Source organism: Lycorma delicatula, chromosome 4 (assembly GCF_047948215.1).
Source record: "Lycorma delicatula isolate Av1 chromosome 4, ASM4794821v1, whole genome shotgun sequence".
NCBI classification, from domain to species: Eukaryota; Metazoa; Arthropoda; class Insecta; order Hemiptera; family Fulgoridae; genus Lycorma; species Lycorma delicatula.
Genome location: NC_134458.1, coordinates 178431619 through 178448355, shown reverse-complemented (window position 1 = coordinate 178448355; position 16737 = coordinate 178431619). Strand labels below are relative to the sequence as shown.

The 16737-nt window shown below is 30.3% G+C and overlaps 1 protein-coding gene across 4 annotated transcripts in view; it reads left to right on the top strand.

Moving 5' to 3' along the window:
- Nucleotides 1-16737, top strand: part of LOC142324111 (G-protein coupled receptor Mth2-like) — an 82660-nt gene that overhangs the window by 48294 nt on the left and 17629 nt on the right. Inside the window, exon 1 of one of the 4 annotated variants that reach the window (XM_075364774.1) lies at nt 1847-2621. The exons of the other annotated variants lie outside the window; for them this stretch is intronic. Coding sequence (XP_075220889.1) covers nt 1925-2621 — 697 coding nt within the window. The 5' untranslated portion in view covers nt 1847-1924. Of the gene's footprint in view, nt 1-1846; nt 2622-16737 lie in introns of those variants that run through there. 4 annotated transcript variants of the gene reach the window in all.

Below are 16737 nucleotides of genomic sequence, written 5' to 3'. Positions count from 1 at the left end.
GGGGGAGTTGTGAGATACAGGATAAACCTGAAAGAGTGGAGAGACCCAAAACGACATTACTGGATGACCTGGAGTACATTTGTATTTCTAGTATAGTCGCAGATTGTAATTCAAATGTTGCAAATGTTTACAACATTACGGAATGTTTTTCTTGTTTTACAAATAATATTTTTTACCGAAAGTTATTTTTTTCTAAAACCTCCAGCTACTTATTCAAAATAAGGGGCTGACGTTTTAACAAAGACTAAAATTTCCTTATTAATTTCCAATTTGAGAAATTTTAAGACAATTTCTCAAATTGTTCTATAATAGTTTTATAATCGGTCACAAAGGAAGAGGTATATTAAATAATTAAGCCCCACAAATTTTGTCTTAAAATACTGAAAAGAAATATAAATGTTAGTCTCATTAGTAAATTTAATTAATGTCTTGCTTGAAAAAGAAATAAATTCTGAACGATTGAAAGTAGCGAAAATTAAACCTCTATAAAAAAAGAATAATCGTTAATCGAGATTATAAAATTATAAACCTATAAGTTTATTTTAATATTTTTGTTAACTTCTTGAAAGAATAATAATAATAATAATTTTCGATTTTAGAACATTTACAGATAGGGATGCCGGGACGAAATTTAAAAATCCAAGTTCAAAACGTTTGAAGTATGCTTCGAATGTAAATATTTAGGGGTGAAATTAAGTAAGAAAGAAAACAGAATTGCACGAGGAAAAAATGTTACTTAGATATTAAATTCAATATTACGTTAGAAAAAATGTAGAAAGAGAATAAAATAGGAGCTTGTAATTTCACCCAAAAAAGTATGCTTATATGCGAGTCGTGGTAAAATACAGAAAGAAATAAAAACAGGATCTTGATTACCCCGATTGATTTCTTGAGATGAAGTATTCGTGAATCCAGATTAAAGCACATAAGAGGAGCGAAGAGATTATGAGAAGAGTGAGTGAAACAAGGAATATAGAGGATATGATACAAGAATATAACAGGAGAAAGATTAAAATGGTATGGCCGTTTGTAAAAACGAGGTATTATCGAAGTAAATGGCTTAATAAAGTAGTCGATCCGGTTACGTTGAAAAGGACAAGACACGAATAGATCACCCTTATTTCCTTCTTGACCTAACATTGAGTGGTTAGTGTTGAAGAGGCAATGGGGAAAAAAGTTTAGAAGATAAAAATAAAATAATTTACAGGGTGTGAGAAACGGTACTATTAACAGTTCCATTAAGCTGTAGATAACTCAAAAAAAAGATGTTCGATACGTTAAAATTTCATCCGAATGAAAATAACAGTATCAGAACGACAAGGGTTTAGTAAATGGAAATTACAAAAAGTGCATCAGAAACTTATACAGAAAAGGTGATACATGTAATAGGTTCAGAAGAAATTTTTTGGCTGTATTACTCCTTTGGGTTTATTAATTTCTTTATTTATCTAGATAAAGCTTTCCGGTATGAATTTTATAAACATAATAAAAAGAAAACAGTACAATTTTAAATTAAATACTAGATTTTTAAAATTTATAGACGGCTTAAAAACAAAACTAACATAATCGAAATCATAGGTGGCAGCTAATGCATACTTCAGTACGAACTCCACACAATAGTACAGGACAGTCGGTTAGGGAGCCACGACTCTGGCTCTAGGGAAGGCTCCCCCGTACGGACGATGACGTACTCGTACATCAGACACCTACTAACGTGGAAGGGATAGATCTGTCTCCCTCCCGTGTGTATATAACAGTAAATGGATATTGAAGAGAATAATTTTTAATTTAATAAACCGTTGTCTAATAGAAAAATATTAAATTAACTGTTGCGGGTGTAATCGTGTAGCGCAAGGAATACGTATGTTACGTATATTTTTTCTTTTACTGAACACTTTAAAAAAAATAATTCATCGTATTCAGAATGAATATCATAGTCTTATTTTTCATAATAATTATAATATTATTAATAGAGATTTTTATAATAAATAAAAGCGACAAAACTCATCCATCACAAAGTGAATTGAAAATAAACGCTACCTCGACTAGCGGTTGTGTAAAAGATACATGCATACGTAAATGTTGTGATAACGGCCTATATGTAATATTTGATGAAAAATTGAATCGAAAATGTACTGCAAACGGGACGTTTAGCGTAAATATGATAAATCCAAAGAACGGTATCGAGAAAGATAGATTTAAAATTGTTTACGGAGGATTCCCGTCGTGTGATTTATTTCCTACAAACAATTTTGATATTTCAGAAGATGGTAAATTAATTGTTCTTCTCGATAAAATTCCAGGCGAATATAGAAAATATATAAATAAAGAAAATGATATAAATAATTACTGCGTCGATGCAGCAAAGGAGATACGTGAGGGAATAACATCTCTCGTATGTCTCAATAAACCACCTGAGCTTTCTATTACGATAACCTTATGGATTTCTGTCGCATCGTTTTTTGTAACAATTATCGTGTACGCTGTTTTACCAGAACTATTAAATTTAATCGGTAAATGCGTTATATGTCACATAGGGTGTTTTTTTGTGGCTTACCTAATATACGGAATATTAACATCAGTAGAAGATATAAATTCGAATATAATATGTCTTTTTCTGGGTAAGTTTTTAAGCTCTAATACATATATTTTTTAATTATTATTACAATAATTAATTAAATTTTGTTTATAATAAATTTACGAACATAAAAAGCTTATTTCTGCTTTGCACTTTATTAAGACTAGTGTTTGTTATCTGTTTTAAATAAAACATTATATTTAAATATTCCTTAAACACATCAAAATGAGATCCACAATTTAAAAATGGGCTATCAGATTTGTCACCCGTTAATATGAATCCTGTTGAATGGAAATCATTAAATAAAAAATATTAAAATTTAAATAGATTTACTCTGAAGGATGACCATCATTTGAATAAAGATGATTTATTCCTGAAAAGAAAAAAAATAAGAGTATTCCATCAAGCCTAGACATCAGAACTATTTTCGCGTAATACAACAAATAATTTGTCTTACAAGAAAGAACGTTATTATGCCACTGTTTCCATTTTTAATGAATTGCCATTATACTTAAATATCTTCCCACCAATTTACTTAAAATTAGATTTTAAAAACTCTCCTTTTACAGAAACAATATTACTTTGTTGACAAAATTAAAAAAAATTTGACATAGTTATAATACTTTCTTGGCATCGGTTATTTACTGTTGCATAGTGGAAAAATACTGATACCCAAGATTTCCTTTTGGGTGGGGGTAATTTATGATGAAATTTTATTGTAAAATTATTATTGTATGTTTAAATAAATCAAAAAAGTTTAAAAATTTTTTTAAAAAATCGGTATTTTTTCTGCTTCCCAACTCCAAAATCAACTTCAAGAAAATTTGTGATTTTTCTACATTTACTATTTATTAATTGAACATTTTCACTGAAAAATGTTTAATCAATAAAAAGTTATCGAAGTTTTTTTTTGGGGGGGGGGAATTATAATGATATTTTATTATAATATTATTACTATTAAAAGTTTAAATGAACCAAAATAAACCCAAAAAAGTTTTAAAAAGTTCAAAAGCCGATAATTTTAAATTTTGATCGACTCTCCCGCAATATAGTCCCTAAAGCTTTTTTTGGAGGGATCACTGCCACTACTACTATGCCTAGGAAGACAAAAAAAAAACGGTTAAAAAATACGCAATAAATTAAAAGCTATCTTTTTATTTATTACATATTTTTTTTAAGATAGCTTTTTCGATTTTTGTGGAAGGCGGAATTTTATGGAGTTTTTTTACAAATGTTAAAATAAGTATGCACGCATATACTACGTGCATACTTAATATAGCTCAATATAAAGTGGGGTTATGTTTGCAAGATTTTGAGAAAACTTACGCCAAAGTAACTATCTACCACACCTCCTGGAGATTATTGACCTCAAACTGTTACCCACAAATTTCCCTAGTACACGATTCTCTGTAAAACATTTCGTCAAAACTGGTTAATCCAATCAAAAGCTATTAAGCTTCAAACACGCCCACAAACCTACATACGAACGTATGAATAAACATTACCCCCACTTTTTTTTTTGGGGGGGGTCCCTGAGTAAGGTAATGAAACGTCAAGAAGTGCAAAAGAACCCTTACCCTATTTTTTCTTCGTACAGCATAGTTATGATGCTAGCGAAGTAAAATGATTTATTCCTATTAAAAAAAAAAAAAAAAAAAAAAAAAAACAATAAACAAACAAAACATTATAGCAATATTCCATCAAAAACAGGCAACAGAAGTATTTTCGCGTAATAAAATAAAATATTTGTCCTTTGAACCTTATTTTGAAACCGTTTCCATTTTGAATAAATTGCCGTTATATTTAAATATCTTCCCACCAATTTAGTTAAAATTAGATAAAAAAGTTTTCCTTTACATAAACAATATTACTTTGTGATGAAGTTTAAAAAACAATAATAATTAAACAAACTTTAATTTTTTTACACGTACGTGAAGCGTGTAAAAACTAACTCAAATTATTTTTAATTATCCATTTTTAAAAATTATTCTATTTTGTGTTCTGATTTTATTTATTTATTACATGTATGTATATTTATATAACAATGACAAGTTGACCGTCCAATTAGATGCTAACACACTGTTTTTTTTTTTTTTTGTTGATGTGAAATAAATTTTTTTGTGTGTCAGTTTATGAGTGAACGGAATTTGAATCAAAAACCTTCTGAATGAAAGGCAGAGATGTTATCACTCCACCCAGGAGGTCAGCTTCACTTATTTCCATCGTTATTCTGTGTATTTATTATGTTTATGTATTATTATAGAATTAAACTTTTCTGTATTTTTTTTTAATGTTGAATTCTATTACAGTGCTTTAGATCAATATTTTCCACACTGCCTAGATTCTTACAAACATTCTTTAAAGAGTTCTTTTGTTATGCAGAACCACATACTTTATGTCCATTCCTGACCTGATTTATAATGATTACAGTAAAATATTTATTTGTTATTTATTGAGTATTCTATTCATATCAACAATTTTTATACTTTACAACCAGTAAAAACTTCAGTAAATTTTCCAAAAAAAAGTATTTTTTATAAAAAATTAATTAAACTGTTTTTCGTTATATATTTTTTTTTTATAATGAAATGAAAAGGAAATAAAAGGTTCACAGACATGTGAAAAGTAACTCCACCCCACCCCCCACCCCATCTAAACCACCCACAGATCACACATCGACGAACTAGATCCTTAACACTAAAAACTACTAACATTAACTAATCAGGGACCGACTTACACCTGTAGTACGTTAGGTTGTCAGAAATAGAAATCAAAGATTTCGTGAAAAAAAAGATCTACTCCATACAGAATTCCAAGACAAAACACAAATAATCACACACAAAGAGAGTAGAGCTTCAATACTACTTCAGAAGTAAATTTCTAAAAGCCCACGAATGCGAACGAGAGGTATTATCAGGTTATTAATGAGCGTTATATTTTCCTGATGAGTTTGAAGTATTCATTCTACAATAGCGATAAAATAAAAATTATTTTATTCTCCAAACAGTTTGTGCAATTTTATTACGTAACTGAAATTTATCTTTAAAAAAATGAAATAAAGCTGAAATATTCTTAGTTAATTACTAGTGGACCCGGCAGTGCTTCGCTATTACCAGAATGATTACCACAGTTCAAAACTCACCTATCTCATTACTATATAATTCATAAAAAAAAGTATAAATAAGTAACCTAAAACTTCTTTTGCTAAATTTAATGTCGTTCTATGAATCGAGAGGTATCGATTGTCATTGTTTATATCGATCGTTGTCTGTATCATTATCGACTTCTTCAGACAGTTATAAGTAATTGTATTATTAAATATTATGGAACTAATAACATGTAAACACTTCCGGGACGAATACTGATAAATTGGGAAATTTTCAGCGAAATCGGTTAAGTAGTTTTTGAGTTATTAGGACACACACAAAACGAAGATTGTCTTTTATAGGTTTACTTGATTTTACAACGGTGTCAAATAAATGCGCAAAGCAAAATTTAAAAATATGTGCACGTGTCTATCCTTTTTTAGCCCACCGGGTTGGTAGAAAATTTTGCTTTGCGCATTTATTTGACACCGTTGTAAAATCAAGTAAACCTATAAAAGACAATCTTCGTTTTGTGTGTGTCCTAATAACTCAAAAACTACTTAACCGATTTCGCTGAAAATTTCCCAATTTATCAGTATTCGTCCCGGAAGTGTTTACATGTTATTAGTTCCATAATATTTAATAATACAATTACTTATAACTGTCTGAAGAAGTCGATAATGACGTCGTAAATCACTGTTTAACAGCTGATTTTCGAAGTCGAAGGTTCTGAGGTTCGAATCCTAGTAAAAGTTAATTCCTTTTATAAGTATTTGAATACTAGATAATGGATACGATGGTTCAATTAACTGCCCATCTCAGGAATGGTCGGCTTGAGTCTGTACAAGATTACACCTCATTTACATGTCATACATATCATCCTTATCTCATTGCGCCGCAGGGAGCTTGCTTATTATTATTATTTTAACACATTAAATTGACTACAAGGATTATTTGAAAACAATTTATTTTATTGGCTTACTATTTTTATGGGAAAATTAGGAAAAATATATATATACAAAGTGATTTTAAATTGCTCGGCAATCAATCGGTAGATGATTCTATGGCCAAATATAAGAAAAACGTCCATACAAACATAGGTCAGAAAACGGTTCGTTAGTGAATTCGGCTAGCGAAACATTTAGCTCTGCTTTCTGCTCCCTCCCTCTTTGAGATTAAACCGTACTAAAATTCTTGGGCTGTAAATCGAGGGGTAAATACGATGTTTCCTTATGGTTTTTTTATCTAAGAAATTGAGTAAAAGTGATTCCAGATCACTTCTTAGTTATGTTTTAAGAAAAGCGAGGTAAAACACGAAAAAATTTTGACGGAAAATACACTTTTTTAGATTTGGGATGAAATAATTTTGTTAATTTTCAATAAACAAATCAAAATTTCTAGTTAACTTTGTAGAGAATTCAATTTTGAGAAAATTGATGTAAATAACGTCTATTAAAATTAAACACATTTTTGAGAAGTCAAACTTTAATTAAAAATAAAACACACAAACTGGATCCGAATAGCGATACGATTTTAAACAGAACAATACTGCATATTAATTAACAATCGAAATGTGTATTTAGTTATAACAAAATTTTAATTTTTGTAAATATTAATGAATATTTTTTATTGTTAATCTGTCATGTCAACTAATTATAAAACTAAATTTGTTGGATTAAATATAAAAACTCAATTTTGCTTGTTACGTAGGGGTACTTATTTACGTTAACTATGGACATCTCCTTCTAATACGTAGTATTGAAAAGAGAAAAAGCAATACACATTTCTTATTTTCTTTTAACTCTCGATCTAGTACACTGTAAAAGTGCAACCTACTTACAACGATCGATGACCTCAGTGGTGAGAAAGAAACTAATTTTTCTGATCATACAGCGAGTAGTTATTTTGAAATTATATAAAAATTTTTAATGACCACTCAAGTAAAACATGAAAAAATACAATTACAAGTACAGTACAATTTACCATTTAAATTTTTAGTTACTTGTAACTAAAAATTTAAATGGTAAATGAAAACCTCATTTACGCGTCATACGTATCATCATCATCTCATTGGACCAAGGGAGGGTTCTTATAGTTCTTAGTTGAACAGATTACAACGTATAAATTAGGAAAACATAAACGAAATTTTTTTTTTGTTTTCTTTTGTATAAAAAAAAAATCAATTTTCGTTTAAAAGTGGTATGAAATTTTTTTTTTTGTAACTTTTGTTGGTAGAAAAAAACATGAATTCTTTGAAACTTTAATATTAACTTTTTTTTTAATACAAACGTAAACAAATGAATTCGTTAATATGAAAAAAAAATTGAAAAACCACTTCCAAGATTATTATGAGAATGATTGATCCCAAGCGATTTACTAAGCAATCAATTTTGGCGATGGTTGTAAAGGAGATCACCCAAATTTATTTATATAATTTCACCAACATAAAAATATAGTAATAATGAAACAACACACCCGCTCAAAAAGAAACAACAATATAACTTTACTGAATGAGATCATCAACTGATTTGCAGGAAGAATTCTCTTTATTAGTAATGATATAAACAATATTGACATTCTGTAAGCATCGCGTTGATTTACATCCGCTCACCAATGCTTCAGACATATTGTACCTAAATAAAAATAAAAAAATCAGTCATTTATCCTTTATACTAATAAAAGTATAAATTTCCTTCGTACTTTTAAAAATACTAAAACTGATCAAAAGAAAACCTCACTAAAAATTTTTTAAATTATAATTTTTTAATTCTTCAAGAGTGACATTTTGAAATCGACGTTAAATTAAAAATAAACTTCAACAACTTAACAACAACATGTATTATGGATCAGACTTAGAAGTAAAATTTCAATTTAAAGAAAAAGTTTTAAAACTATTAATATACATTTAATTATTTTTTTTAAATTGACTTTATATTGGAAATTCGTTTTTCATTTTACATATTTTATTTTTAATTAAAATACGTGGGTAATTGTTTTCCCAAATTTATATTGCATAATCCGCGTAAACAATCTTTAACGTGCAGTAATTTTAAAATGAAAAGCTGACAACAAAGTTGAAATGATTTCCTGGTATTGGTTTATTCTTACGTAGTAGAAAAATAATGATACATTGAAAAAGTTACCTAAGATTTCTTTTTTGGGGTGGGAGTAATTTATGATGAAGTTTTATTGCAAAATTATCATTATATGTTTTTAAATAAAACAAAAAAGTTAAAGAATTTCAAAAAATCGGTATTTTTTTACTTTCCCAACTCTCAAAATCACCTCCTAAGAAGTTTTTTTTTTATTTTTCTAGACTTACTATGTTAAATGGAAGAAACTAACAGAGATTCCACTGAAAAATGTACAACCAGTAAAAAGTTACCTATTTTTTTTCTTTTTTGTGGGTGGGTGTAAGTTATCATGAAATTTCATTGTAATATTATTATTAACATTTTAAATAAACCAAAGAAAGTTTTAAAAAATTCAAAACTTTGATCGGCATCCCACTTCCAATATTGTCCCCAAAGTTTTGTTTTCGATCACTTCTATTACCAATATGTTTAGGAAGACATAAAAAAATTCTGTTAAAAAAATATTGCAATAAATAAAACGATTTTTTTTTTCGATTTTTAGGGAAGGGGGAATTTTAGGACAATTTTTTTTAATCATAAGATAAGCATGCACACATGTACTGAGCTTATTATAAAGTGGGATTATGTTTGTAACATTTTGAGAAAATTGACCCCAAACAACTATTTATTCACCGGAGATATTTGCCCCAAAATTTTACCAACAAATTGCCCTGTATATTCGAGTCTCTGTACAAAATTTCATCAAAATGGGTTTATCCAGTCAAAGGTAATTAAGCTTCAAATACGTCAACACACATACATACATACATACACGTATGTATGTGCACATAAAACAAAATAATTTAATTTTTTTTCTACCTCTTTTTTAATAATTTTTTTTGGGTCCCTGGGTCATGAAATTTCGAGAAATGAAAAAAGTCCATACCCCATTTTTTAACTGATTACCATACTTTCCTTCTTGCGCCATAGTTCTAGATCTATGATGCCAGGTAAAGGAATTACTTTTACTTTTCTTTAAAAATCAATTAACTTCATAGCATACATAATTTCCTATTCAAAAAATCTTCCTTTTATATTAATCGAAAACTTACAACAGGACCACCAGAGATGCTTTCTTTACAAAATTAAAAATTTTTATTGATCTGTTTCCACCATGAAAGTAAATATTAAAACGTATTTGAAAAATTAAATAAACACAAAGAGAACAAATTGATAATCCCTTCCTTTTTTCAAGTATGTTAAAAATAAAATTTCCCATTATTGTATTTTTTGCTTGGAGACATCACTCAGTTATGTAATTTCACGGTGTTCTTCATTCCTTCCATTCTGCGTTGATCTTTTAACTTATGGTAAATATTTACTACATTTACATCTTCAATCATCTGTTTTATATCTTCCAATCTTTGTCTTTCTCTACAGTTTTTACCTTTTACCCAACCTGTACATTTTAATACATGACTGATTCACCTAGTTTCTCTCTTTACAACATTCTGACAGACGTTTCTCTCCTCTCCTACAGGTCTTAATTTAATTTTTTAACACACCTAATTTTCAGCTTCCTCTTGTAACACCACGATTCAAAGGTCTCTACTCTTTTTACTTTCTTCTTAACCATAAAGCACTACACTCCATATATATATATATTTTTGAGAATTTCTTCTAATGTTATATCTACATTTTATACTAATAGATTTATTTTCTACAGAAAGCCCTATCCTAGCTCGGACCAATCTATTTTTGATATCTGTATTATTTTGTTCATCTTTTATAATTTTACTATCTAAATAACAAAGTGCTCTGTTACTGAGTACAAGATTGTGTTTTCCTTTAATGATTTTTTTTAAATATATATATATATATCTTTCAAAAAAAAAAAGGTGACAACAATATTATACTTTCCCAGGATTGATTATTTATTCGTATATAGTGGAAAAATAATGATACATAAATTTTGTATCAAAATATCAAATTTAAAAATTTGATATTTTGAAACTTTGATTGGCTCCTCCACTCCCCAATATTGTCCCCAAAATATATTTTTTGAGCCACTGGCACAACTACTATGCTTACAAAGATATAAAAAAAAAGTTCAGTTAAAAAATATGCGATAAAGAAAAGATAGCTTTTTCAATTTTTAGGAAAGGGAGAATTTTAGGTAAGTTTTTTTTTTAATGTTAAGATATGTAGGTACGCATGTACTGAGCTTAATATAAGTGTGGTTATGTTACAAAATTTTGAGAAAATTGACCCCAAAGTAACTATCTACCCCACCCCTTGGGGATATCGATCCTAAAATTTACTGTCAAAAAGCCTCATATACACGAGTCTTTGTGTCAAACTTTATCAAAATTGGTTTTTTCAGGCAAAAATCATTAATTTTCAAACACCCCAAAACATGTACATATGTACTTACATACAAACATTAACTGCCACTTTTTTTTTTGTTTTTTGGGGTTTCTGGGTCATGAAACATGAGGAAAAACCCATACTCCCTTTTTTGACCGTTTTCCATATTTTCATACTTTCCTTCTTGCAGCATAGCTCTAGAACTATGATACCAGGAAAGTAAAAGTAATAACAATAATTTTTTAAATAACCTTGATGCATTTAAAATTAATATTATTAAATATAAACAGTCCACTAATAACTTAGTTATTTATCACACTGTATGATTAATAAATTATATAAAAAATAAAACAAAAAATCAATACAATTAAAAATAAATGATCTATGAATAGAATCACAAATTATTTTGCGGAATAAAAACTTCCTTCCTCAAAGGAAATGCATTATCGAAGTGGATGTAAACCTCAGATTTACTCATAAACAACACAAACAATAAACAAACTGATAATAATTTCATCACATCAAGAAAAGATGTTTTTTTTAAATATTTTAAAAACAATGTACATATGTAAAAATCCTGACAAAAAAAATTAAATTACACTCTTAAGAATCTTTACTCACATCAAAACTAAAGGGAGATATGATGGCAACATCAAAGGATACCCGCATTAACTTAGATTACCAAATAAATTGCTATTTTGTGGTGAATCCTGGCTATTTTTTCTATTGATAAAGAAAAAAAATTTTAATAGAAACACAGTTCCCAAAATAAATAGTTCAGTAATAAATAGTAATATTACGTATCATACACAGTGTTTATGAATAATCCAAGTTCAATAAAAACTGGTCTATAAAGAATTTTTTTTTCTACTTATGTGCTGTTACTTGTACTTTATGTGCTGTTTTAAATCTTGAATGAAACCAAATTGATTGGAGTGATAAAGAAAACCTGACTTTTTTGGAATTAAGCTTATATATTATGATATTATCTCATCTTATTTTCTATTATCTTATTATTATTTTTAATTAGATATTATCTGCTTTTTTTAGTTATCTCTTGTATTCATCTTTGTTTTTTGTAAGTTTTTTACCAATTCTACATAATTCTCAGCCTTCTTTTTGTCCACGAATGATTTAACAATATTTCAAAATTATAACCGTACTGCTTACTCAGATTCATTCAAACGTCCAAATCCTCCATTAGCTTACTTATTTTGATCTAACAAATATTCCTTCTTTGATTTTTGTCTTACTGATCTTCGAAACTTCTTCTTAAGGTATAAGAAACCTTAGACATTATGTTCCATTGCTTTGACAAAATTTTTCATCAAACCAAGTTTTCTGAGTAATAGAAAACACACATTCTTCTTATTCATAAGAGCTTGTCAAATAACATTTTTTTACCCATATATGGATGCTTCTCTCTTCGGCAAGTTTTTTTTTAATGTTATTGATGATTTCTCATTTCCATTGTGAAGGAAGACATTTCAAACACGTGTTAGAATAATCTTAAAGAATTTCCATTCATAGGACTGTGACATTGTCTAGTAGATGCAGTAAAGAATTTACAGCATTGTAATACATTATATTATCTTGTAAAGAGAACAAGTGGACGAAATGATTCCGGAACCGATTTAAACTTTCTCCATACTTAAAATCTCAATTAAGAAAATCGGTTTGCGCCTCCACGTTGGTTCGTCTGGATAACCAGTTAGAAACGTGGAGATTTCTACTGGTGAACTAAATCGGAATCACCTCTCTGGATCACATCCAGAGTTGTAACTCGGGAATTTATTCCCACCCAAGGCTGACTTGCCTTTGAAAGTCAAATATGGAAGGTCTTTTAAGAAAAAATCCACCGTCTGGTAAATACCAGAGAAGGCTGCACTCGGATCCGGTGGGCAGCTGCTTAAAAGATAACAATGAATCGGAGCGTTTGGAAACACCCAAAAACAACACAACTTCAAAATTGAGGATAAGACACAAGCAAATAAACTAAATTGCCACTCACAACATTAATTCTCTAACTCAACCCGGCAAACTAAAAACTCTAACAGACATAATGGACAAACAAAATATCCAAATCGCAGGACTTCAAGAAATGAGAAACACCGATCGAGAGCCGTTTGAATCTCAGGGTTACAGAATTTACAAAGGAATCCCCGGGAAACGTGTGATGAAGAATTGCCCACAGTTCGGAACAGGATTTCCAATCAATCTTAAAATAATTGACTCAGTCGTAGAATTTAAGTCTTACTCCCCCAGGATTTCAACCTTAACCCTAAAATCAGCCAATAAATTCTACACCATAATAAATGTCCATGCTCCCACCAATGACAAAAACAATCTTAAAAAAGATAGAGAAGAGATGGACAAATTCTGGGAACTTCTTGACCAAACTGCAAACAACATAAATAAGACCCACACGAAGATTTTAATAAGGGACATTAATGCCCAACTTGGTAAAGAACGAAGATATCGTGATATTATCGGACAATGGCCTGCCCAAAAGAAAACTAACAAGAACGGCCAAAGACTTGTCGAATTTTGCAGAAACCATAATATGATCTCAAAATCCACCTATTTTATGAGAAAACCAAACAAATTGAAGACTTGGAAACACCCAGATTGGAAAAAAGGAGAATGGCAACTGGATCATGCTTGCATGGACCGGAATTATCACAAGGAGATTTATAATGTAAAAGTCTTGAGAGGAACAGATACTGGATCGGACCATTACTTAATTAAGTAATGGTAAAATTACTTAATTAAGTAATTAGTTAAAATAAAATTCACCCCGCATAAAAAGAAAAAATCCCAACCTAAAAACAAAAGAGCTTATGATCCACATAAATTAATAAACAATGCCATCTTTGAAGAAACAACAAAAAAAATCAAATTAACTAATAATTTAAAAGAACTGACATCCCAACTGAAAGAAATAGCTGAAGAACTAGCCCCTATAAACCCAAGAAAAAAACACCAATGGTGGAATGAAGAATGTGACAAAGCAGTCAAAGACCGACACCGGGCTTGGATCAACCACCAAACCCAGAAAACTGAAGAATCTAACCATGAATTTACCAAACAAAGGAAAATAACTCAGAAAATTATAAGAGGAACCAAACGACAAGCCCAAAAAAACTTGATTCAGCAAATAGAAGAAAGTTCCAAGAAAACTAATTTCCGAGACTATTATAAAATTTTTGGTCAGGCTCTTCAAAGATATGAACCACCCACCCTTATGCTGAGAGGAAAAAAAGGAAATATGGCCCACACCAATAAAGAAAATGCTGAAATTTTGGCAGAAACCTTCAATAGACTCCTCAACTGTGACGACCCCCCAGAGCTTTTTGAGATTGACACTGAAACTCCAGTTAAAACTTCACCGGTAAATATCAACCCGCCAACAATTCAAGAAGTTCTCGCAGCCTTAAATGAAATAAAAAACTACAAAGCAAGCGGAGAAGACCAGCTTTTCGCAGAACTCTGGAAACACTCATCAGTTTATTCAGTCAAAACTTCCCTACATCTATGCCTCGTGAAAATATGGAACGAAGAAAAACTTCCAGAACACTGGACCACAGCCCTCATCCAACCATTACATAAAAAAGGGGATAAAACTAATCCGGAAAACTACAGAGGCATATCTCTCCTGGATTGCACATACAAAATCCTGTCGAAAATCATATACAACCGATGCAAAGACCAACTTGAACTGGAACTTGGGGAATACCAAGGGGGATTTAGGCCATGGAGAGGTTGCCCGGAACAAATAATATCCCTAAAACTTATGATGGACTTATATGAAAGACGGAAAAAACAACTAATAATCACCTTCGTCGACTTTAAAAGGGCCTATGACTGTATACACCGACCATCCATGCTGAATATTCTGAGAAACCTGGGCCTTCACCCTAAACTCGTAAACATGATAAAATTAACTTTAACCAATACCCAGTCCAGAGTGAAATTCAGAGGTGAACTCTCTCAAGCCTTCTACATAAAAACTGGATTGAGGCAAGGAGACGGCCTCTCACCACTCCTTTTTAACTGCGCCCTCGAATTTGTCATGAGAAAATGGTATGAAATAAATCCCAAAAATATAAAAATGGGTACTAAGAAAAACTCCATCACACTAAATTGCCTAGGATTTGCAGATGACCTCGCTCTTTTAGCAAATAATATACAAGAAGCCAAAACACAAATCATGAGCCTTCAAAACCTAGCACAAAAGATAGGGCTTCATATCTCTTTCGAAAAAACTGATGGCCATAGATCCTCTGGTAATAGAGCACATTACGGTAAACAATCAGAAAATTAAAATAGTAAAACAATTTAAATATCTAGGGGAAATAATAACTTATAATTTAAATGAAAAAGTGACATGGCAAAACAGGACAAATAAAATGATTAAATCCCAAAAATTAACTTGGTCAACATATAACAAAAAATGCCTTTCTGCTAAAACAAAACTTAAACATTATAAAACTGTAGTACAGCCAGAAGTCACCTACGGAAGCGAGACCCTTTTCAAAATCACTCAGAAAAACCGAATTGAAAAAATTCTGAAAATAGAGAGGAGAATTGTCAGAACGTGTATCAATAAAAAACACCAAAAAGAAGGCCAATGGTGGATTGTGCCAAATGAGGTGGTGTATCGAGAAATAGAGCCTGTTACTGATACTATGCGGAAAAAAAGAATCTCTTTCTTCAGTCATCTCATAAGGACACCGCAAACAAGACTGTCAAGAAATATCATTGAAAAGCTCTGGTTCCAAAAGCTAGAAGTAGGATGGATCAAAGAAATTAGAGAAGATATGAAAGAATTGGGAATTTCCCTGACTGACCTACAGAATAAAACTGGAAAAATTACAAAGCTAAAAGATAAGAGCATTAGATTTAAACAAAAGACAGACAAACTACAAAATACAACGAAGAGGGTGTTTACGGATGAAGAAAAGAAAGCAAGATCTGAACGGATGAAGAAATACTGGGCAGCTCGAAAGAGTAAAATAACACGCTTTTCTCAGAAAAGATCCAACTAAAATTGACTTAAGTGGTCCCATGATGGCCGTAAAAGCATCATAATAATAATAATAATAAAGAGAACAAGTGTTGAAATTCTTGGAAACAAAACCATACTTAATGTCACTTTCAAGGAAGTTTCAGTCTTTTAACCTTAAAGCCAGTAACTTTGACTTCATTTTAGACAAATTAAGATTATGAAATTGATCACTAAGTTCTGTTTGAGTAATTTTGTGAGGTTTAGTGCACTCACCTTGAAAACTTGGATCTTCTTCTTCATTACTTTCTAAATCACCACAGTCTTCTTTATAATAATCAGCATTTTCTTCTAAACTCCTTGTTTCTGGCAGAACTGCAACAGATAACTCTATTCACTGTGTGAAATAGATCTTATGGCTGAAGGAAGTCTAGAATATGCAACATTTTTCTTGAATTTACTTGTGAGATGCTTTGACTTTATTTTTATAATACAAAAATAACAGTTTGTCAAGTGGGCTTTAGGCTCTCTTCGTACTACAGGAACAGTAAAGGGCATATGTCAAGAATTCCCAGTTAGAGCTGAGTAAAGTTACACAAGAATTACAGCAGATATATATACTTCAAG